Source organism: Pyrus communis, chromosome 4 (assembly GCF_963583255.1).
Source record: "Pyrus communis chromosome 4, drPyrComm1.1, whole genome shotgun sequence".
NCBI classification, from domain to species: Eukaryota; Viridiplantae; Streptophyta; class Magnoliopsida; order Rosales; family Rosaceae; genus Pyrus; species Pyrus communis.
The window spans coordinates 24506321-24531900 of NC_084806.1; the positions used below are offsets into that span (position 1 = coordinate 24506321).

At 37.7% G+C, this 25580-nt stretch overlaps 1 protein-coding gene and 1 pseudogene across 1 annotated transcript; both read left to right on the forward strand.

Moving 5' to 3' along the window:
- The first annotated feature begins 1787 nt into the window (after nt 1–1787).
- On the forward strand, nt 1788–2120 carry LOC137732864 (uncharacterized). Its single transcript, XM_068472125.1, has one exon. The coding sequence runs from the start codon at nt 1788–1790 to the stop codon at nt 2118–2120; it is 333 nt and encodes a 110-aa protein (XP_068328226.1).
- A 7613-nt stretch (nt 2121–9733) lies between these two features.
- Nucleotides 9734–13790, forward strand: LOC137732865 (very-long-chain aldehyde decarbonylase CER3-like; annotated as a pseudogene).
- The last annotated feature ends 11790 nt before the right edge of the window (nt 13791–25580 follow it).

The following is a 25580-nucleotide window of genomic DNA, read 5'->3' on the forward strand; positions in this document are numbered from 1 at the left end:
CATAAAACGGTACCTCGCAAGCCCACTTGATTTAGGAGCTCTCATGCCTGGAAAGTTGCTCATCCTATACATTGATGCACAAGAAGGTTCCATTGGAGCACTTTTAGCGCAAGAAAATAAAGACCAAAGGGAAAGAGCACTCTACTACCTAAGTAGAACCTTCACTGGGGTTGAGCTCAACTACACCCCAATCGAGAAGATGTTCCTTTTCTTAGTCTTTCCTGTCCAAAAGCTTAGACACAATATGCATGCTTACACCATCCACTTGGTTGTCAAAGCTGACCTAGTCAAATACGTCATGTCAAAGCCAGTTTTGACGGGGCGACTAGCAAAATGGGCATTGCTTCTCAATCAATACGAGATCATCTACATTCCAGCTAAAGCCATAAAGGGACAAGCGCTAGGAGACTTCCTTAACAATCATCCAATCCCAACCGATTGGAAAATCTTAGATGATTTGCCTGACAAGGAAGTGTTCTACGTCGACATCTTCTCGACATGGACAATGTTCTTCGACAGATTCACACAAGCAGATGGGGCGGGGGCAGGAGTAGTATTCATGCCACCACAAAAACAAATGCTACCCTATTCCTTCTAGGTAAACGAGCTATGCTCCAACAACGTCACTGAATACCAAGCACTAAGTATCAGACTCCAAATAGCGGTCGACATGGAAATCATAATGCTAGAAGTGTATGGCGACTCCAAGCTCATAATTACTCAACTCTTGACTGAATATGAAGTGAAGAAAGATGATTTAATCCTATAATTCCGGCTAGTAACTTAACTGCTCTGAAAGTTCGAGGCAGTGATGCTAGAACATATGCCAAGAAAAGAAAAATCAAATAATAAATGCTCTTGCTAACTTAGCCTTAAGTATGGCACTAAGAGAAGACGAAGATACAGATGTGCCAGTTTGCCAAAGATGGGTGAACCCACCCATCAGTGAAATGCTACTAGATGATACAAACGTTATCTCAGTACTTCTAGTTAACATTGAAGAGTGGAGACAACTGCTGATCGACTACTTGGAGCATGGAAAGCTTCTGAACGATCTTAGACACTGCTCTAAAATACGTCGATGAGCACCTCACTTACTCTACTACAAAGAAACACTCTACCTACACTCTTTTGAATGAGTACTTTTAAGATGCCTAGGTGAGGAAGAAGTTAATCAAGCCATGGAAGAAGCACACTCAGGCGTATACGAAGCGTATCATTATGGACCAAAGTTGTACTTCCAGCTTAAAAGAATGGGTGATTACTGGCCAAGCATGGTGAATGATTGCCTGGAACACGCTAAAAGATGCCAAGCCAGCAAATTCCACGCCAACTTCATACATTAACCACTTGAGCCATTACATCCTACGATTGCTTCATGGCCATTTGATAAGTGGGGATTAGATATTGTAGAACCAATCACACCAAAGTCGTCTACTGAAGAAGCCACATCCAAGTGGGCTGAAGTCGTACCCCTAAGGGAAGTCAAGAAGGAAACTGTCGTCCGTTTCATCAAAGAGCCTATCATTTATTAATATGGTGTGCCTCGCTACATCATCACCGACAACGAAAAATAGTTCTCCAGCAGACTCATGGAAGAGCTCTGCAAGAAATACAAGTTCAAGCAGCATAAGTCTTCCATGTATCATACTCCGGCCAATGGTCTTGCAAAAGCATTTAACAAAACTCTGTGCAACACATAGGATGGCCATACCATTGGCCGAACAAAGAGAGATTGGCATGAAAGAATAAGCGAAGCACTTTGGGCATATAGGACAACATATAGGATGGTCATCCAAGTTATGCCTTATTCAATCGGCGTGGAAGCTATTCTACCACTTGAAAGTCAAATCCCCTCACTAAGGATGGCCATACAAGAAGGCTTGACTGAAGAGGAAAACGCAAAGCTGCGACTTCAAGAGTTGGAAGCACTCGACAAAAAGAAGCTTGAAGCTCAACAACACTTGGAATGCTACCAAGCACGGCTATCCAAGGCGTTCAACAAGAAGGTCTGCCCAAGGTATTTCCAAACTGGAGATATTTTCTTGGCATTACGAAGGCCCATCATCACGACTCACAAAACAAAAAGCAAGTTCACATCAAAATGGGATGGACTTTAATACAAGAGGTTTACACCAAAGGTGCTTACTTAATCATGGCAAAAGATGACTTGAAGATCGGCCTCATTAACGGTAAATTCTTGAAGCGCTACTTCCCCTAAGGCAAACACTCAATGCTCATCACCTGCACGAGCCTAAACTGCAAATGGCACAATGCTCCTCGCCTGCACGAGCCTAAACTGTAAACAGCACAATGCTTCTCACCTCCATGAGCCTAAACTGCAAAAGGCACAATGCTCCTCACCTGCACGAGCCTAAACTGCAAAAGGCACAATGCTCCTCGCCTGCACGAGCCTAAACTATAACTGCACAACACTCCTCGCTTGCATAAGTCTAAACTGCAAACGGCACCAAATGACACACAAAGCTCCTTATTCGTACGAGCTTAAAAGGTGACACCTAATGCTCCTCGCCTGCATGAGCCTAAACTGCACATGACACAACGCTCTTTGTTGCACGAGCTTAAAAGGCGACACTTAATGCTCCTCGCCTGCACGAGCCTAAACTGCACACGACATAACACTCCTCGGCTGCATGAGCTTAAACTGTACACAACACAATGCTCCTCACCTGCACAAGCCTAAACTACACACGGAACAATGCTCCTCGCCTGCATGAGCCTAAAATGCACACAATATAAAGCTTCTGGCCCATAAGAGCATAAAATGTGTATGGCAAAACAAAAACAAAACCTCACCATCAAGATCGCCAAAACCCATCACTCCCTTGAACTACGTCATGACTTGACTACATCACGACTTGATCCCTCCTCAACCGACGGTACATAGGCAACTTGAAACTTCAAAAACTTCAAGTACAATCACATCATCAACAAAAACACCAACACTTTGAAGAATACTTTATTTCTTTAAAGGAAGAATTTGGCTACAAAGCCTTATTACAAAAAGAGCAAAAGCAAAGAAGACCCAAAGTACAAAAGATGGAAGACACTACTTGAAAGCTATGTCCCTAAAACCACGGTGACGATATTCAAGCAAGCTTTCTAAAGTCTTCAAAGTCTCTACATCAATAGGAGACAAGGTGGGCACTTCCATGGCCGCACCTTTACCTTGCTCTAGGCATGAAATCTCCTTTTGATGTTGAGAAAGTCTAGCTTCCTACTACGAGAAAATCTTGAAGGACAGATAAAGTTGACGTCGTCTTTGGGGAGAACAAACTTAGAAAACCAACAAGCTAAGCAAGCGTCTAAGTAATTCTTCCATGTGCTCTGACGCTACGCCAAGTTTGTCAAACACTTTCAAATCAGCAGAAGCACGGCGCTCAGCTGAACCAATAACACTTGACGAATCCAAGTCTCCTTTTGACTTCATCGTCTTGTTACGGCCATTTTTCTTCGAAGGTCTCTTGTACTTCATGGAACCCCAATACCAAAATAAGATCCATAAAGACATCTTCAAGCTACTTCTAGTAAAACTCAGTAAAGAGGGCTTCTCTAATAGTCAACAAAGTGCAATTCCAAGTCACAGCTCTGCTACAGACGCAATCGTCAAGAAGCTCAAACGAAGCTGGTGAATTGTCGTGAGCATGATGCAAAGGATTCAAGACTAGAATCTTCGACATACAAGCCTTTTCCTTCGTGGTTGATCGACCAAAATCTGTCACCTCCCAAGACACTTTAGAAGACCACGACTTGATATGCATCAAGTTGTCTTTTGTAGGAAGAACAGGCACCTCAAGGCTAGTCAACAGTGCACAAAGCTTCGATGTCATTCCCCTATCTTTTGAATCTCTTTCCTTCGCAAGAATGGTGATGGTATTGCTCCTAAAGCACTTGAAAAATACCATGGCTACAACAAAACAAACAAAGCAACATAAGCAAGAGTAGGGCACGCCAAGAAAAGAAAAGAAAAGAAAAAAAGAATTTCTTTTTTCGCCAAAACAAAAGACATGCGAGACTGACCTCATGAGTGTCAAAGGATGATGTTGATGAAGTCACAGTGATGAAAAAAGAAATCAGCCACAAAGCTTGATCGAGCACAGCAAAGTGAGCAGCTCCAAGCAGCAGCAAAGGGCAGGGCAATGTCACCACCGAGGAAAGTTGTGACCAAAAGGCACTACATAGCGTAAAACGCTGCATTCTTTTGCACTACCCTACATGGTAAAAGTGACGCATGGCAATAAGCTCCAAGCAGCAATTGCAGGGCACTGCAGTGGCAGCAGCAGCAAGAGGCACAACTACGTCACCACCGAGGAAAGTTGTGACCAAAAGACACTACACAGCGTAAAAACACTGCAATCTTTGGCACTACCCCACATGGTAAAAGTGATGCATAGAAACAAGCTCCAAGCAACAACAGGCACGGCAAGCACATCAGCAAAGAAAACCCACGACTCCAAGCAGCTACAAAGTGCACGGCAAGAGGACTTGTGTTGTGAAAAAAATATACACCCAATTTTCCTATATATATGGGTCAATTGCTTCCTAATGCTATAAGGGAAATACATACCCAAATAACAAAAGGAAAATCAAAACAAGAAAGCACATTCCCACCAAAAGAACGAAGCAAAAAATGGCAAGTTTCAGCCAATCTGCGCAGGTAGGACGTTTTTAGTGATAACTTAAGTTTCCAGAAGGGTTTTGATGAAAGGCCAATTGGAGAAGGGAGCTAAGTTGCTAAGGATCATTGTATCCAAATTTCATAATTTTTCCTAAAGCCAAACATTCCAGTTTTCAAAGTCATTCACGCAGAAATTGCTTTCCCGTCAGGAATTGCGCAGCTATAGGAAAATGAAAAGTTGAAGGGTTTCCCGATTTTTCCTAGTTATGTGTGATATATGCCTGAAAAGATAAGGGATAAATCTACGTTTTCCATATTTTTTCAGAATATTCCAAGAAAGAAATCGATCTCAAATTGTGCGTGCAAGTCAGAGGACATGTTTCCCAAAACCGAAAAAAGGAAAGTAAAAAATCCTCCTTGCCATTGGAAAATCAAAACAAGGAAGGAAAACTCCTTCCTTGCCGTGGAATCAAAACAAAAAAGGGAAAAAAATCCCTCCTTCATGCCATGGGAAATCAAAACAAGAAACAAAATCCCCTTCCTTGCCGTGGGGAAAGAAAAGAGGAAAGAAAAGAAAAAAATTGTCCTCCTTGCTGTAGGGAAGAAAAGAAAAAGGGTAAAGTGAAAAAAAATGCACATCCTACTCACCCAAGGATAAGCATTATATATTTCCAAAACCTTGAAGGAAATCACAAAAGCATTCCAACACTTTGAAGGAAGTCACCTTCGTTACCAAAATTGAAGAGGATTCCTATCGAAGAAAGAAAAACATTTTTTTTTTCCTACAACCACAAGGAAAAATTCAAAATGCGCCAAACATATGTTGTCAAAGATTATGGGAAATCAAATACGCACAACAAGTATGTGCCGATTTATCCATTTTCAAAATTTCTTTCAAGATCAAGCCTCTACGACCCTTGAAGAAACAAATACAAATTTCATTTCTTTCACGATCAAGCCTCTATAGCCCTCGAAGAAAAGTTTAATTTCATCCAAGACCAAGCCTCCACAACCCTTGAAGGAATGTTTTGTTAAAGAAATACGCCTCAACGACCCTTGACGAAATTCATCACCCCTATTGAAGACCAAGCCTCAATGGCCCTTAAAGAAATGTTTCATTCAAGAAATACGCCTCCATGGCCCTTTAAGAAGCAAACTAATTCAAGATCAAGTCTCGACGACCCTTGAGTTAGAGCATTCACATTGCAGGACTTGAATACATGTTTCCTACATGTGACAAGCACATGCTTACAACGCGCCTTGAAGTGGGGGCATTTGTAGACATGTAAATTTCATTGCATACAAATGATGCATCGCAAAACTCCACCTGGCATATGATCACAAATGGACAAGTCATGAATGACATATGGCACATATCAAGCAAAGGAAGTATAAAACTTCTCCAAAATTCGGCAATAAGGGAGAATTCCCCTTAAATTCGGCTACGGAATCCAAATTGATCCTAAAATTGGAAAGAAAGCTAAAGCATCTTAATAAAACAAGTAAGAATTGAAGATTGCTCACAAAATAGGCAACAAGATCCTTAAATTCGGCCAAGGGAGTAAAGTGGTTGAAATTAAGACACAAAACATGCCTAAAATCATCCCAAAGGAAAGCCTTGAGAAGACTATAAATACAAGGTCCTCCCACGAGCATAAAGGTCGAAAAATCTCTACACAGAAGAACCTCTGCCAAACCTTTGAAGACTAATACGCTGCCAAAGCTCTCTTCGAAGAACATTCAACCAAAGCCGAAGCTTTCTCTCGACCAAAGCCGAAGCACTTCCTTGAAGAATCAAGAAGCGCTCGTGCCAATTCCTTCAAGACTTTGTTGCAAGCTTATAAACTTGTAGCAACATTCGTTTCAAGATCAAGTCGCCAAGGCCCTTGAAGCAACGAACTCCCGCATCAAACACTACCTTCGCGGCACCCTTGAGGTGAAGATCATCCATACGTTGTTTTCAAGCTCAAAACTCGAAGCAATTGTTCAACCGTTCGTCCGAGATCAAGTCATCGCGATCTTTGGATCAACAATCATGCATCTATATCAAATTTGAAGACTGAATTAGAGGAAAAGTTGTAAACAGAGATTGTAACCTACAAATTCAAATCAATACAAATCTACTGTGTACACGTGTTCTTGTTTCATTCGATACATAATTTTTGTGTTTACAATATTTCCAACAACATGATCCCAAAGTAGCAATTTAACCCTAAATCTAACTAGAGCATGTGTGGCACAATTTACAACATTTGACAAGGGAAGCCAAACAATGAAACTACTCTTCACATATACAATCATATAAAATCCTACTATAATAGTGAAAGAATAATTACAAGGGATAATCCTAAACTAGGAAGCTCAAGATTATAGGAATCCTTATACAAGTCAACAATGGTTAGTGATGAGCTACTAGGTTCTAATAGAAATAATTAGAGCAGTGGGAGAAAAAGAAAAGAAAATTGTTCACAAGATTTGAAGGTAATGAATGTTTTCAATCTGGAAGAGATTAATTACTCAATTAGCGGGAGACCAAAGGAAACCTTGTTTCAGATCTCTCTTGGGGACCAATCAAATTTTGTTTTGATTTATGTTTTTAATAAAACAAAATGAGGATTATGTTTTTAATCAAGCACATTGTTGACAAGAAGTCAAGAGGGTTAGCAAGAACTCAAGGTTTGAAATTTATTAGATTAAGTAATAATTATATTTGTTTTCCTATTGTAGTGCATTTTTGCAGGAAATTTTGATTAAAACCACAATGGTTGCTTCTTAATTAATTGAGAAACAAAGTTGTGTTATAATATAGGCCAATAAGTATTGCAATATAGAGTAAATATTTATTGACATATATCGATTGTATTCCTAGGAATTATGTTATTGTGTTTTATGATAATAAGTCCACCATCTTTTAGGAATTATTAGTTCCTAAGGAGGATACATTGATATAAAGTATCACTATATGAAATTATAGTGGGGAGGGATGAAGTGAGAGTTGACCATACACCCTCGGGTAAGATGATGGCCAATCCTATGACTAAAGGATTGCTCTCAAAGGTAATTCAAAGGAGTATGTGAATCCAAGTTGGAATCATCTAGATGTTGTAGTCAGGGCATTGTAGTATGGGCATCATTGATGGGATTTTGAGGACACATGAAGTGAACAATTCAATGTGACTCTATCTAGTTGATTGGTTTGGATAAAAGATAAAGGGGCACTAGTGAGGTAACAGAGTTATAATAGATCTTCTCATATGTAAAATCTGTTTATAGGCATCAAGTTTGAATTTGTATAACATCTTAGTGCATAGTGTGTAAAGTCATTAATAAGGTGTATCGAGGAAAGCCTCTGGATTGGTATAAGAGGAAGTACTTGATCGAAATTTCAGTGCAGGCCAAGTTAGACTTGGCTGAAGTTGCCATTAATACTAGGTACAAATGGTATTTTCCTAGTAAACAGTAATGGTGACATTTTACTTAAAAGATAGTAAAATGGAGTCGCTAGTACAAGTGCGGTCAATAATAATGATCAAAGCATGCGCACGTATAAGCCAAACCACAGACTGACGATAGTTTACGAATGTTTGTACACTACAGTTGGAAAGTCAAGAGTAATTAGGAGTTGATACTTAATAATGATATCCAATCTATGTAGCCAACGAGACCTTACACCATCAAGATCGAGTGGGAAATGTTGGAATATGGTCATGATGATGTTGGCTTTACTATGTGTGTATTTGATGTATTGAGGTGCACCATAAGATTGGTGTATTAATATACACTTAACCAAAGGGTGTGATAAGAGGGATGACATATCATAAGGGTTATACCCTCTATAAGTGACGTGTCTTATCATGAAAGGATAAAACCCTTATAAGAAGTCTCACAACTATCTAAAAAGGGTGTGATGAAGTTTATAAAAAGATGATTCATTCCTCTAAACAAATAATCCAATCTATACGAGGATATATGACGACTATTTCTCTCTTCTTTTCCTTTGGTGTGATATTTCTCCCTTGGAACTACTGTATAGTAATTAATAGTCTAACAACAATAGAGATTGATCCTACAAAAAGTTTCTACCATAAAATCTATTGGTAATTTGAAGAGTAACCTAAGTCCTTATAGACACATGTAAAGTCATTTCTTTCATTGATATGAAATTCATTTAGGACTGGGGATTGGGGATTACTGGATTAAAGCGAGAGTGAAGGCTAACTAGTGCATGTTAATGTGATGAATGATGAGGAAAGCATGCGTCACAAGAGTAGATTAGGAAATTACGAAGGAATGCCGACAAGGGGAAACTGGTTGGGCAAGGCCAAGTTTCCCAGCCATATGAGACATTAAATTTGGTGATGGGATTATTAGGCCATGACTAGACAGCCTACGGCTGTGTCCCTTTGATAAATATACATTGTGTGGTGTGGTGTGGTCTGAAACTGCGATCCAAACGCGTAGAAATTCACTCACCCTAGAAGAAAAGAAAGAAAAATATATAGGCCTTGAACCGCCGAGGTGGTGACTGACGACCGCGCCCAGGCTTACTGCCTGTCTGCCTGACCTATAACAACCGCAAAATATTATAAGCATCGCAGGATTTATCAGAGAGATCAACGAAGAGAGAGTTACTGATAAAGATCTCTAACTGTATGGGATGTGAAACTCTCTCCCTATTCTTTCTTCTACATAGGGGTGGTAAGGTATGGAATTTTAAACTGAAAATGAGATACCAATTCCAAACCTAAAATTTTCGGGACAGGAATTTTAATTCCAATCCTGTAGCGCAATTTTGGTATTCCCGAAATGTTTTCGACATTTCGAGATGGATCGGGACTGGATTTTGTGTTTTGAATTTTTGGGTTGAAATTTAAGACTTTTGGGCTGTGTGTGAAAATTTGAGCTTTTGGCATGAAATTTTGTTGCCCAATTTCATATCAATTGAAATTTAGGTTTTTATCTCATACCAATTCATTCACACCAAGTCAAGTTGACGTTTCAAAGTTCGAAATTACTTGATTTCATACTTCTATTTATAATATAATCTACTATCAAACTACTTAAATTCAACATTCAACATGCATGTAATATAAAAAAAGTATATATATATATATATATATTCAACATTCACACATTGAATATGTACCATCGATTCCTGTATCCAAAGATTCCGAATCGGTTCGCTATGGAGTCTCAAAAATTTCAGTATTATCAATTCAAAATTTTTCAGTATGAAATTGAAATTTTTTTTGTTTGCTTTGGAATTTTCAAAAAAAATTTCCAGCCCTATAGATACATATCTTCGATCGAGAGCGATTGCTCAAATTCATTTAAATAGTACTTGAGAAGGCAACCACCACACATGTACTATTGCTGCCAGGTCGCTAGAAAATTTCAAAACGCAAATTAAGTGGTGAATATTACCTCACTCCTCTCTCTCTCTACATCTTTCTAGTGATCATCTTGCTAGTTACCTAGTCTGGTCTTGGGAGATTTTCTGGAAAACCCTTTCTTTCTCATCAACAACCATCCAGTCCTCCTAAAGATTTTCGGAAGATCGATCAGAAGCGTTCACATACATACATATGGGTGCTCCTTTGTCTGCTTGGCCTTGGGAATACCTAGGCTCCTTCAAGGTATGTACTACTTATTTTTTCCTTTAGTTTTTGTCATTCTATTCCATATTGGATTCAGATTAATTAATCGGTACTTATTCATATAGTATATATGGGATTTGGTTGAAATAATTACAGTGTGTGCTGTTCGGACCTTTGATCTGAGAAGTCTTGTATTCCAAAATCCATGAGAAAGTGGATCCGCTCACAGTCCTCACCAGTAGCTGGTGTCTTCATGTTCTCATATTGTGCGCGCTTCGAGCCCTAACTCACCAGCTATGGACTAGGTACACCAGCATGCTTTTCCTCACAAGAAATCGCCGGATCATCCAACAGGGCGTTGATTTCAAGCAGATTGACAAAGAATGGCACTGGTAATTCATTCATCCATACCATCTTTTGCCTTAATTACTTATTATAATTTATAAAATTTGATCCTTTTGATTAAGGGTTCAATAGAGATAAAAGTCATATTTTAAGTTTAATAACTACTTTTTCTTTTTTCTTTTTCTTTTTTTTTTTTTCAAAAGTTTAATAATTAATTAGATTTTGATCTGTTATTTTTTACGTTTGTTTTGTAGGGATAATTTCATAATTCTTCAAGTGATAATTGCGTCCATTGTCTGCTGTTTGCTTCCGTCGCTTGTGCAGAAGCTTCCCTTGTGGAGTACAATAGGATTTATTGCCACTCTGGTACTGCACGTGGGAGTTTCAGAGCCTTTATATTATTGGCTTCACAGACGTTTTCACAGCAACAGCTACTTTTTTGACAATTAGCATTCACTTCGCCATACATCTCCCGTACCACAGCCCAGTACAGGTTGTTGGTACATCATTAATAATATTAACTACTTACTACCAAACCTTTCTATCATTCTGATCAACTTGTCCCGTTACCATATCGTCTTCATTCATTTTTCCCAAATGTCTACTCTACCTCGAGTAATCTCGGATGTTTTAATCGTTTAATTTTTGTTTAAAAATACAAAAAATATAATATAATAACTAAAACATTCAGGGTACGAGAGCAGCTTAGTTTTTTTGGATTGTGCTATTAACGTACATTTTTTTATTTCTTGCACATTTCTTTTAATTTCTAGTAATCAGATTAAATGAATAGAATAATATAAATAGATAAAAGTTAACAAGGACATGGGAGACATAAAAAATGATGTGTGAAAAGTATTACTTTTTTTTTTTTTTGCTCCCAAGTGCTTTATTAATTTATTTCATTTGGAGTTGTATCAATAATTTTTTTATCATAATATTTTTTGTGTGCAGCTGGAAATGCAACCCTATTGGAGCATCTGATATTGAGCATAATTATTGGAGTTCCAGTTTGTGGTACGAGTCTGATGGGTTGTGGATCAGTGTGCACCATCTATGGCTACGTTTTGGTTTTTGATTTTCTGAGATGTTTGGGGCATTCCAATGTTGAGGTCATTCCTCATCTACTCTTTGAGAAAAACCCCTTCCTCGGATATCTTCTCTATACTCCAACGTGAGCAATTACCTACTACATCTCTCTCTCTCTCTCTCTCTCTCTCTGAGATTGATAGATTGATACACAAATATATTAAGGGGATAAGAATGTGTGTACTCTGCCAAAAACAAATAATTAATCCATAAATAACATTCTTTTTTTAACAAACCATATTAATCAATACTAAAGGAGGATAGGGGTGGGCTTAACTTCACAATGGGGTAACACTAATGTGGTTCAAATTCTCTTTTGCTGAGAATCGAACATAAAATCTCTCACTTGCAATGAAAAAGAATACTACCAGACCGTAGTAAAATATCAATAAGCTAAATATAACATAGTTTTGTACTCCAACTTTTACCCAAAGAAGAAGCCTAATCACACTGCGTTCGTACTTATGTACTATTGCCACTAGAGGAAAGAAAATGAATAACTTTACGTAATAAATGAGTTTGATTTCTAATTATTGTGATACGAATACAAAAATATATACAGTATTTTCAAGTAGTTGTTGTGTTTAACAAAACTCTTGGTTGATTTGTTTTGTTTTCCTCTTGATGGTATATGGACATGCAGATACCACAGCCTGCACGATACTGAAATGGACACCAACTTCTGCCTTTTCATGCCTCTCTTTGATGCACTGGGGAAGACACTAAAAGCAAAATCACAGGGACTACACAAAAAGATTAGCTTAAATGCATGTGGGTACGGGGAATTATTTAACAGCTAACTTTAATATCCCAAATTTAAAGTTATTCATATGATTAGTAGTTAGGGTAAGATTTTCAGTAAATAATAGTGGTGAATGCAGGTAAAAATGGCAAGCCACCGTATTTCGTTTTCCTCGTACATGTGGTTGATTTGTCGTCGTCTTTGCACGTGCCGTTTGTCTTACGATCATTCTCATCGGTACCATTCCCAATGAGATTCTTCCTAGTGTTTGCTTGGCCTTCAAGCATGGTAACCATGCTAGCAATGTGGGCATGGGCTAAAACTTTCCTAGTTTCATTTTACAACCTCAGAGGCCGCTTGCACCAGACATGGGGTTGTGCCTCGATACGGCTTTCAGGTTTGCCCTCCTATATATATACATATAAAACTTTTTGTTATAATCCAATGTGCTTTCTTGTCAATTGTGCATACTCTGAATCTGAACTATTTATAAGCTTGAATCTTACTTGAACGCGTTGTTTATATAAACATTAGCCAAGCTAGTCTATAACTACTGCATAAGTTTATTTACATACTTTAACTTGGATGAATTTGTGGTTTACTTTACAGTACGTTTTACCATTTGCTCTAGAAGGCATCAATAATCAAATAGAGCAAGCAATCCTTATAGCTGACAGGATGGGGGTCAAGGTCATCAGCCTTGCAGCACTGAATAAGGTTGGTATCTCATTCCTTTCCTATTTATTAACTCCCTTTTTTTTTCTTTTTTTTTTATTTGGGAAGTGACAAATTCAATCCGTTTCTGATTATGGTTGTTGGCCGTACCAATATTAATTTTGAAAGAAACGATAGGTAGGTAAAATTTCAGTTGAATTAGAGAGAGTTTTAACCATCAGGGATGTTAAACTATGGCATGGAATCATTATCATGCTATATTAAAACTCAAACACCCCACACCAACTGCATGCACATGTTTTCTGCAGCGTTTTGGGTCATGCACATAGCATTCGTATTTAAGACTCGATCAACCAAGTGCACTGAATGTGAAAACTCAAAATTCTATAATGCTTTGAAATTTGAGATTTTCTGGGTGTTTTAACCATCAAATTTTGAATTTTTTTCTCTACATTTAAAACACTCTTAAGTATGCCATATTTCGGGGTACCATAGAAAATTCCCTAAAAACTAGAACTACACTTAGGTAATCCACCAACTAAGTGCCACCATATGGCACTACCGTACCGTATTGATCTAGCATTTGTGCACAAGATGAACTAGTTATCGGTTTATTAGTACTTTTCTTCTTTAAATGTTGAAGAAAATCTCAAGTTCGAATAGCCATTATCAAAGTAAAAATGGTTCCTTTGGGCATGATTAATTAAAGGGGATTATATGCCTAAAAGTCTTGTTATGTTGGAATTAAAGTATACAAAAAAGAGAGACAATATAGATATTGGGTGGAGAAATCTAAGTATCTATCTAAATATCTTCCTTCTTATTAGAGTGCTATCTATAGACATATGATTCATTATATGGGAATTTCGCATGTAATTGCTAGTGAACAATATAATGACCATGTTATACATCTAGGTCATTAATCAAATAATTCACAATAAAATGTTGAACAAACTCACAAAAACGCTTTTCTCAATAAGCAATACGGGTATCCAAGGTCAATTTTAACTAAATGGTCTGGGGACCAATTTTCGATGTGAGCAATCCTTGCAAGGACCTACACAATGCATTATGTTGAGACCTCAAAATATGTCCGTAGAAATTTGTAAAAATTCTACACATCATTTGTGGATGTTGAATAGCGAAGATAGTCATTCTATAATTTGATCAATAAACTTTGGATCATGATAAGCATACACTACTTTTATGATTATGCGATAAACTCATAAAGAAAGTAGGAACTTCTTTGAAAATATAAATTGAACAGAATTAAAATACAAAAGACAATTAACGGATTCATATTAACATAAGAAAATTGAATAAAACAAAATGATCAACATAATGAAAATTGTTGAAAAATTAATAGAATAAAATAAAGTGGCAAGCAATTGAGAGAGAACTCTACCGTTACTTGTTTACTAAACTCAAGAGGTGCATTTTTGCTCACACACATTAACTTTGGTGTATACTCATCATATACCTTATTAGTTATTATGTGTCTCATCTTCTAACCCTAGTAAACTTGTTAATTAATATATTTTTTTAAATTTTTAAAACTAAATTAAACATGATTAAATAAATAAACTCAATCCCATAAACTTTTCAACTTCCCCAACCAGCCAACCCCCACCCACCCACGCCACCCTTTCAATCTTCTTGTTCAGAAGCCATGGCGGATCAGCCACTTCTGTCGTCCGCCCTCTGGCCTCCGCCATCCCTCTTATTTCACTGTAACTCTAATTTATTTTATAAAGAAAACTCAACAAATGTCCTCGCCAAGAAAATATATCCCAACTGGCAAAAAATTTCAAATTTGTGTGTGCACAGAAATGTCCTCACCAAGAAAGAGAAAGGGCTGGTTCTTTAGGTGAGGCTGCTATCGAATTTCATGGCTGCAATGGTGCAGTCGTCGTAGTTGTCTCCAGCTGTTGTTGTATGGTCTTCGATTATTGAGTCGACGATCATATAGTCACAGTGGAAGAAAAGGTAAAAACAATGTTCCCATCGTCATCATCGAATCTTTGGCCGTGGGTGGGTGGGTGTTCATGGGGTTGCTGGGTGGAGAAGTTGAAACGCTGGAGGGGTTTGGATTTTTATTTTTATTTTAAAGGCTTAAAATTAGTTTCAAATTTTGAAAAAAATATATTTAATTAACAAGTTTACTAGGGTTAAAAATAGGACACATGACAGCTAATAAAGTGTGTGGTGAGCATACACCAAAATTAATATGGGTGAGCAAAAATGCACCCAAACTCAAGGGCAAGAGACAAAAACTCAAGCACTAATAATAGAACATAATGATTTTCCATCTGTATCAGGAAACAAGTCCGAAATACCAAAGTGGTTTGTACCTATCGAGTGCGAAATTATAGGAGAATGTAAAATTGTCTCAACCACTTTTCTATTGCCTTTATAATTCAAGACTTTGTTAAAAAAATCCACCTAATATGTTGGTGTGTGGCAAAACTACACTCAATGCCATGCATATAGAAAAATTAATCCACCAAAAATTAGTTTTTGTTGTTTATGCAAAAATCGAGACTTCAAGCTCTCAATTATTCATGAGAAAAGAACTCCAGGTTCCTATTCGATTAAGAAAGTTTGGTTCTGATTTAATTATTTATCATTTAGGATGTCTAATTACATTCCTGGTCACGAGACAAAACAGTTTCTTATCATTGTTGGAAAAATACATCCTCAAGGTTGGTTGTTCCACCGAGTCCGACATTCGTATTCTCATTTGAGTTATAGATGCAATGAGCTATAGGCTCCCAACTGCGTGAATATAAACTTTTAAATTCATGATACGGAACTGTAAGCCTCCCACACATCGTTGGATGAGAATCAAAAATCAACAAACTGAAATTCGATTCTTATTAAAAGATGAGAGTTAGAGGGACTACAGGTCTTGATCTTTTAACCAATATTTTGATAGAAAACATCATAAATATATATATATATATATATATATATATATATATATATGTGGCCTTTCGTGGAGATTAAAGCCGTGTAAAAACATAAGAAATTGTGATGTAAAAGAGGCATCTTTATACCATATGCATAAGAGATACGAGATATGTTGACTCGTACATAAGCCTTCGTGATCAGTTCATACTAGTTGAAAATATATTTAGACCATTTCCAAAGGAAACGTTAAATTATAACAATCAATTGAATTATAATTGATGACTGATGTGACACTCTAAAATTTTATGTCAAATTTTGTACTTCCCCACCCCAATTGTCAAATGTTGTATCTTATTAATATAACACTTTAAATGATTCTGCTTATTAAAAAAATGTTGAAACAAAATTTTTGTTGTTTGAAATGTTAATAGAATAAGGGATCCACCATTAAAACTAATTAAAAATAAATTTGACGTTGATCACAAATTGACTTTTATTCACAAAAGCTTCAAATCTAGTCGGTAAATAGCACTTCGTTTGGAAGGATTTATGATGTCAAATATTCACAATAGCATCTGCAACTAAGATTTTATATCTCATTTAAAGATGTTCTTAAACGTCACATATCATGAATTGAAAACTACTCTTTTGCTTTAATAGTATCATTCCAAGAAAAGAAAAAAAAGAAAGAAAAAAAAAATACCTGCACAATATTTGGCATGGTGGAAAGCCAAAAGTCATGGTCCGTTGAATGTATGTAATCAACTAATAAGTAATTTGTTAATATTAAGTAATAGATAATCAGCATGAGTAGCATAGTGGTGACATGAAATCAAGGCAATAGGATTTGGAACGTATGGCATATAAATGAAACAGCATATCAAGAGTTTGATAATAATAGAAGAAAGAATGCTTTCCAATATGATTTGTATTCTTCTCATTTAGAGTTATATATACAATCATATACAATCCTAACATAATAAGGAAAGAGTAAATACAATTGATTACAAGAATATATGTCGCACATGCCCAACTTATCTAGAAACCTCGAGAACTTGTTGCTAGAAACCCCCTTAGTGAGAATGTCCACTACTTGGTCTTCAGTTCTTATGGAAGGAACCTCAATTACCTTACCATCCAACTTTTCCTTAATAAAGAACCTATCAACCACCACATGCTTGGTTCGATCATGTTGCATTGGATTATGAGCAATATCACGAGCCGCTTTATTGTCACAGAATAACTTCATCGGCTGAGTATGTTTGACCTCCAAATCTTGTAACAGAAACTTAAGCCATAAGATATCACAAATACCAAGTGCCATACCGCTGTATTCAACTTTTGCGCTCGACCTTGCTATTACATTTTGCTTCTTGCTTCTCCACATTACTAGATTTCCCCCAACAAAGTTGAAATATTCGGATGTTGAGTGCCTATCATCCATTGATCTTGCCCAGTCAACGTCCATATATCCCTTAACTCTGAAATGCCCATTTTTTCAAAACAGAATTCCTTTACCCGGACTTTCTTTCAAGTAACTAATTATTCTCATAACAACACTCATATGTTGTTCTCCTGGATTGTGCATATATTGACTAACTACACTTATATGAGCAAGATCAGGCCTAGCATGAGCCAAATACATTAATCTTCCCACTAACTTTTGGTACCTCCCTTTATCAACCAGTACCTAGTTTTGATCAACACATATCTTCATCCCTTCTACCAATGGAATAATAACTAGTTTGCATTTCGACATACCGGTTTCTTCCAACAAGTCAAGAATGTACTTCCTTTCTGGTAGAAATATCCCAGACTTGCATCTTGACACTTCAATCCTAAGGAAATATTTTAATGAACCGAGATTTTTCATTTCAAATTTCGTGGATAAATATTTTTGCAAGGTCGCTTGCTCAACAGGATCGTTACGGGCAACCACCATATCATCCACATATACAATGAAAGATATAATATTTTCGTTCTGGCCTTTTAGGAATAATGTGTGATCCCAATTACTCTCCTGTAACCGAATGCTCTCATGGACTTAGTGAACCTACCAAACCAAGCTCTCGGAGACTGCTTCAATCCCTACAATGACTTCCTGAGCCTACATATCTTGTGTTTTCGCATGCCCGAATCATTACACAATGGTGGAACGTCCATGTAAATCTCCTCGGTTAGATCTCTATGGATGAACACATTTTTTACATCGAATTGTTGCAACAACCAATCTAGGTTCGCTGGTAAAGACAGTAGGACACGAACTGTATTGATCTTAGCCACTGGTGCGAGTGTATCCATGTAGTAGATGCCATATTTCTGTGTATACCCCTTCGCCACCAATCTCGTTTTAAAGCGATCCACCATTTCATCCGCTTTGTATTTCACTGTATAGACACATTTGCATCCCACATGTTTCTTTCTGGCTGGTAAGTCTGTTATTTCCCAAGTAGCAATCTTCTTCAAGGATCTCAATTCCTCGTTCATTGCATCCTTCCAACGGGAATCCACTAAGGCTTCTTGCACATTGTTAGGAATAGCTACAGTAGACAATTGATGTACAAATGACTTATTTGATTCAGACAGGTGATGGGTAGACACATAATTATTTAATGGGTATCTCACTCTTGAATCGGAACTTGGTTCACTCACATAATACTTGTGTTCACACTTAGGATCCGCCTCATAAGTGGGTTTAGGAATACCTTGGTTAATACGCTCGAAAAGAGGACGAAGTGGAGGTGCATCCAGTGTAGAAGACGATTGGTTATGCATATTAACAAGAGATGAGTTCATATTCTAACCTGAGACAACTTCTAAGGCATAATCACGAGCTAGCTGTTGTTGCTTGGTTTCATTTAAAACCATGGGCTAAAACTCCTCAAGCAGAGAACTTATGGGCATGTCTTCCTCCCGAGGTTAAAGGGCCAGTTCTTGGTTCGTTAGCTGCTATTCAGTGGTTCGATCAGTAGGCTGCTATTCAATCAGTTGTTGGTTAGTGGGCTGCTGTTTAGTGGCCTGCTGATCACCAAAGGTCGTGGGCTCCAAATGTGGTAACTGCTTTTCATGTAGCTCATTTCTGGCCGTAGGGAAATAATAAAAAAATTGAACTTCATCACCTCGATACTCCTGTTGAAGTAAAGACGCATAGGAACTCAAGAACATTTCCTTCTCATGGAAAATCATATCCGGAGTGATAAACATCTTCTTAGTCGAAGGATGATAACAACGATATCCCTTTGGGTTAAAGGCATGACCCAAAAACACGCAACTATGGGTGGGCAAACGGGTATAGGAACCGCAGGTCGGGGTGGGTATAGGCCAGTTCTAATTTTTTAATAAGAGAAACTGGGCGAGCGGGGTGGGGAGGGCAGGCTTTGAAATTTTAAAGGCGGGCTAGTTCCAGATATATAGGAAAACGGGGCTTCGGATTGGCCCATTTGTAATTGTAATGGACGGCCCAGCAACCTTAAGTCCTCAACAATATCGCCTCTACAACTGATTCTCTTGCCCTCTTACTTTATAAGTCTAGAGTCTGTCTCTCAGACTTTAGCTAACACACTTTTTTTTTTCTCTCTCTCTCTCTATCTCTCTATCTTTCACTCCCAATCGGAAATGGATATGATCCCCACCACTCGCCAGACCCAAAAAATCCCACCCAAACCTGATTACTCAACGGTAGTCATCCACGACAACGATGACTCCGAGTTCGATCGACAAAGCAAGCATAAGAGCTCTAACTTGGAACTCGACCTCTACACTGCTATGGTCTATAAGGGTAATGCCGATAAAGACGAAGACAATGATGCCTCTCTCCCTCCGTTTCTCAAACGCATCCCCAAGAACATCGGCAGCAGAGCCGCAATTGATTACTTTAAGACTGAAAATGAAGATGAAAATGGCAACGATTTTGGCACAATGATCATCAAGCCCAATCAAAACTAAACCACGAGGAGGTCGTGTGACTTTAAGCAAGCATCGTTCGATGATGATAAAGATAGTAATGGGTTCTCGACCTTTGTGGTGAGGCCATCGAGTGAAAGAGTCGGTCAGCGGGACCGTGATGAAAAGGATGAGCAATGGCGCTAGTTCGAGATGAGTAAGGCAGTGGTGAGTATGGAGGTTGAATTGAACATGAAAATCCAACTTCGAATTCTCCACTGCCTCGCGAGCTTGCCACTCGCTGTTCAACCCAACGATTAGCTCGTGAAATCGCTTCGATGAAATCTCGGCAGGCGACAGAGTCTTTATCACTATCGGTACCAGAATTGCTCCTCATTCTGCTTTAATCTCAGTATGCCCAAAATAAAAAAAAAAATTTTAAAAATAAATAAATAAATAAAATCAGTAATTAGACCCGTGGACCCGCCTCGAATCAAACGGGCCAAGTTAGGTCCAATTCCCAAACTCAAAATCCCTTTACCTGGCCCAACCCACCCCATTACATTTTAAAATGGGTAGGGTTAGGTTCCTCCAAATTTGGGCCCAGTTTGACCCGTGCCCAGCCCTACATGCAATGAAGGGCCCGAGGCTCAAGTTTACTTTTCCGTTGGGGAGAATAAATGTGAACAAAAGCAACACGCTCTAAGACCCACGGGGGAAAAATCAAAATTGGCTGGCAACTAGTCTGAGCCATGAGGGCCTGAAATAGTGTCTGGAAGTCGAAAGTGCGAGAAGGAAGACGATTAATAAGATACGTTGCGGATGTAAGTGCTTCACCCTAATAATTTAGAGGACGATGTGCCTCAATAAGCGAGGCACAAACCACTTCTAACAAGTATCTATTTTTCCATTCGGCAACCCCATTCTGTTGAGGGGTATACAGGCACATGGTCTGATGAACAATACCATGCATACAAAGGAAGGAATGAAGTTTCATATTAACATATGATGTGAGAATTACTTGACACTCAAATTAAACCCTCGTTTGACAATTGTAGTAGAATGGATAAGTGAGGGATCGTTCTAGACCGGGGATTAGGAGGGCTTGCTAAAACCTTCTAAATTGACTTAAAAACATAAAAACACAATATAAAACACTATTTAATGCTCGAAGAAAGCAAAACTAAAAATAAGGAAGATTAAGACTAAGACTTCAACGAAATAGGGGGGAATTGGATTTGGACGAATTTAAACTAAAATGAATACTTGGAAACAAAACAAATTGTAAATATGGATTTGACGGAAATGAATGGATGGGAAGCTAGCTAAGGGTTCTTTCTCTACACATGATATTTATGCATATGAATCAATTTCCAGTTATTCCTTCATTGAATTATGAACGACAATGCCCCAAATTAACCGTGACATCACTAGTTAACCCTCAGATTTTCCTTATATTATTGGATTGGATGGCATCATTCGACAACCCAAAACATTCTCAAAAGTTCCCTACATGCCATCATAATAGAGATACAATCGAAGATCATTAAGAATAATGAAAACCATAAGCATTGACAAAGCATTTGCAACTATGACATCATGTTACTCATGCTAAGAATTAAACTTAACGCGATCGTGACAAGCGACCTTCACTACTTTCAAGTATAAGTTAGTAACGATTATGTGAAACCTTCTTAAACTTTAGCCACATATTCATGCATGCTAATTAAGTGTCGACCCTCAATCAACAAACACAAATAAGTTAATCATCAAATAGTTAAGCCAATTGCATTCATGAATCAAGAGTTCATAACCGGAATTCATCAATTCATATCACATAAATAATCATGGTATTGAAATCACCCCTAGCCAAAAAGGGTTTAGTTCCTCATAACTTTGAAATCAAAGAAACACCTAAACATTCCAACAACTCAAACTTGAATTGTATGAACGTTTAGGCACTCTTCTCTTCCATTCCTCATATTACAAAACAAAGAGAATTGAATTTAAACATTGAAATCAAAGAAACGCGTAAACATTCCAACAACTCAAACGTGAATTGTATGAACGTTTAGGCCCTCTTCTCTTCGTCTTCGTTGTAGCACAAGGACTAAGGGATGTTGTTGGTGTGTTGAATGGATTGGGGGATTATGGAAATGGAAGAAATGGAGGAGAAAGGGAAGGGAATGGTGCAGAAAATGGAGAGACTTTTGGCTAGGGAGAAGATGGAAGTGTTTGTGGTGTGTTGTGTATGAAAAATGAGATGTTCTTGAATGAATGAATGCAATGGTATTTATAGGAGTAGTGGAGGGAACATATGGCTATGTCATTTGTAGGTGAAGTAGGTGGATGTTGTAGGTGAAGTAGGTGGATGTTAGGTGAAGTAGGTGGATGTTGTAGGTGAAGTAGGTGGATGTTGTAGGTGGATGTTGTAGGTGATTATGAGTGATAAGTGATAAGTGTATGATATGTTAAGTGATAAGTGAATGATTATGATAAGTGATAAATGAATGTATGATATGATAAGTGGTGAATGATATGTGGTGTGTGATAAGCGATATGTGATAAGTGATTGAGTGTATGATATGATAAGTGGTGAATGATATGTGATAAGTGATATGTGTTAAGTGATATGTGGTGTATGATATGTGATAGTGTGGAATGTTGGAATGTTATGCACGGCTAAGGATAAAGGAAAGGTTTAAATGTCCTAAAACTAAAGGGAACAAGGTTCCAACACTTTGGTCTTTAATTAGGTCTTCAATTTCGTCCAACACTTTGGTCTTTAATTAGGTCTTCAATTTCGTCCAACACTTTGGCTTCAAGCATAAGCTATCCGTCCTTAGCCCAAAAGTGCTCCAAAAGTCTCCAAAATGCATCTTTTTGCTCCTTTAGCCCTTTGGACCTACAAACACACGAAAATAGCTTAAAGTACTAAAATAACTAAAGAAACATAACGTAAATGCACGAGAACAAGCTATTTAAGTCGCATGAATATGCTCCTATCAAATACCCCCACACTTATCTTTTGCTAGTCCTCGAGCAAAACAAAACAAAAGAACACGAAACTAGACAAAACGAACAAAACACAACCTACACCTTCCAATAATCGTCTCACGGATTTCCAATGCACAAGACAAGTTAAAAATCATTATTCCCATAGATTTTAGTCATCTTCACACTTGAATACATTCTTAATCATAGTCACCACATACTATTTCACAATTAAGCATTTAAAACCATGTTTTGAATGTAGTAACATGCCTTAGAGAATTTGCTCAAATCCTTACAAGATATGCTCTCGTTTTTCACACAGATTTTCTGACTACACACCCTAAACTAGTTATATGTGAGAAGATTGATGTAATCATAAAAACAAACACTCACATATATGTATTTCAAAGGAAGCAATTTCTGGAGTTAATAAGCATGTTTAGATATGATCTCATGAATGGAATGCTACTATTTAGACGCGAGAACCAGTGATACCATAAGCTCATACCAAGTTCAAACTCCACAAATTGAAATACACAACACTCAAGATAGAAGTCAAGGGTTGTAACGGGGCTTGGGGTATGTGGATAACAAAGAAGGGATATGGAAAACAAAGGTTTTTAAAGAAATAATGAGCAAAGCATTTGAATCAACTTAGAATTCACTTTTGAATGAAAACTCAACTTTTGAACAAAAAGGGAGAATTTAGACAATTTACACCCAGAATTGGTGTTTTGGAACCTTTCTTCAATCACTTATTCTTTCATTTTTTTTCTTTTCTCTTTTTTTTTTTTTTCCTTTTTTTTTTTTTTTTTTGAATCTCAAAACATCAACACTTAAACATTCTCTCCCCCACACTTATTTTCTTTCATAATGTAACTCAAAAGGAATTCAATTAAGTCATGCTCACTATCTTTTAAGAACAAGGGTGGGGATTGTCCTAAACTAGGCTAGGTGAGGAAAATGTGGGTAAACAAAGAATAAAGGCTAAACAAGGCTCAACGGGGTTAAAACTTACAACATATACGAAGTATGGGAAGTAAGGCTATTTGGCTATGGTGGTGGTCACTACACAACTTCTTCTTGAATATGTGTTATGCAAATCAATAACATGCTTTGAATGAAATGGGCATGAGTTCTAGCATTTGGAACTATATGATAAAACGCCTTCTAAGTAGTAACCAAGCAAAGAATAATGAGATCATGCAACGACTTTAGAAAACAAGAAATCACAGATTATACTCTCCAACGAACGTTATAGGCTCAAGTCTCTCAGGGTTGTAGCGTTTGTTTGAGTTCCTTCCTTCAAGCATGTTACAAAAACGAATTTTTCTTTTATGATTGCATGTGAAGTCATACATTATAACCATAACCAAGCATATACCAAGAGTAAATCAAACTTTTCTCTATGTTTATAACTCTTTCTAACCGTCATGCAATTATAAACCAAATCCTTATCATTGTGTTGGAAGGTACCCTAAGACACAAACACACAAAAACGACTTTTAAAACAACTCTTTTTGGGTTTTTCAAAACAATTTTTCAAATTTTTATGGGATTTTCGAATTATAAAACAAAACACACTAAAACACTCTAAAACAACTTAAAAACACCTTAAAACAGCAAGGAACAACATTTGAAGTTATGGGTGATAAAATCCCACGAATTTGCATTAAATAAACTTAGTTACCCCTCCACACTTAAATCAAACATTGTCCTCAATGTTTTAAGCATATGGTTCACACAAAACATAAGTAAACACACAAAAAACATTTAAACATACTAAACATGGCAGAATGTAATTAACAAAGAGAAGAGTTTAGGGACGCAAATCTGGTTATGGAGTGTAAATTCCCTCTTCTCCTTGGTGATTGCATTGAGGCTTTGATCTTTGTGATTCCACAGGCTTACTCTTGAACTGGTTTCCGCCCATCGTTGATTTTCCTTTGTGCTACTTCTTGAATTGGGCAGCAGGATGGTTCTTTTGGTCTCCCCCGAAGGTCTGAGCTTATCCCTTTTATCTGTTTCTTTGTTCAATCTGTGCAGGAGTGGTCCCTTCTCTGGAAGTGTATCAACCGTTGAAGATGACTACTCGAGAGCAACGCTAGGTAAGCAATCAGGAATAGGTTCCAGGCAGTTGGCTCCAGATCGGAAGACTGACTCCAAGTGCCGGCTGATTGCTTCTTTTACTTTGCCATGCGAGTAAGAACAAGGACAAAGAAAAAGACAGGGAAAGAGCATGATATGAGATACTTTTGCTTTTGACCTTGATGATATGAGATACCTTTGCTTTTGAAGAAGCGGTGAATGAATCAGCACATGTATTTGTTGTGCTGTTTCCTCCTGGGTCATCTGTACTCCAGACATCTGGTATCATCTTTGGGGAAGAAGAAAGAATTTAGTATTTCGAAAGGCTTTGCTGGGAGTGCACCCTCAGAGGTGAGGGAGAGTTGGGCATTTTCTTCAGGTTTGCCCTGCCATAAAAGACGAAGGTCGACATATATAGAGATAATAGCAAGTGGTGGTACTTTTTACCTTTGTCGACAAACGTTTTGATCCCGCAACTCTGGCTTTTTTGAAATAGTGGCGCCTCTTCGATTTTTGAATACGCCTCTTCGATTTCTGAGCAGGCGCCCTTTCGATTTCTGAGCGACACGTGGTAGTGCAGATGCGGCTCCTTTTGACAAAGCTGCACGCGTCTTCTGAA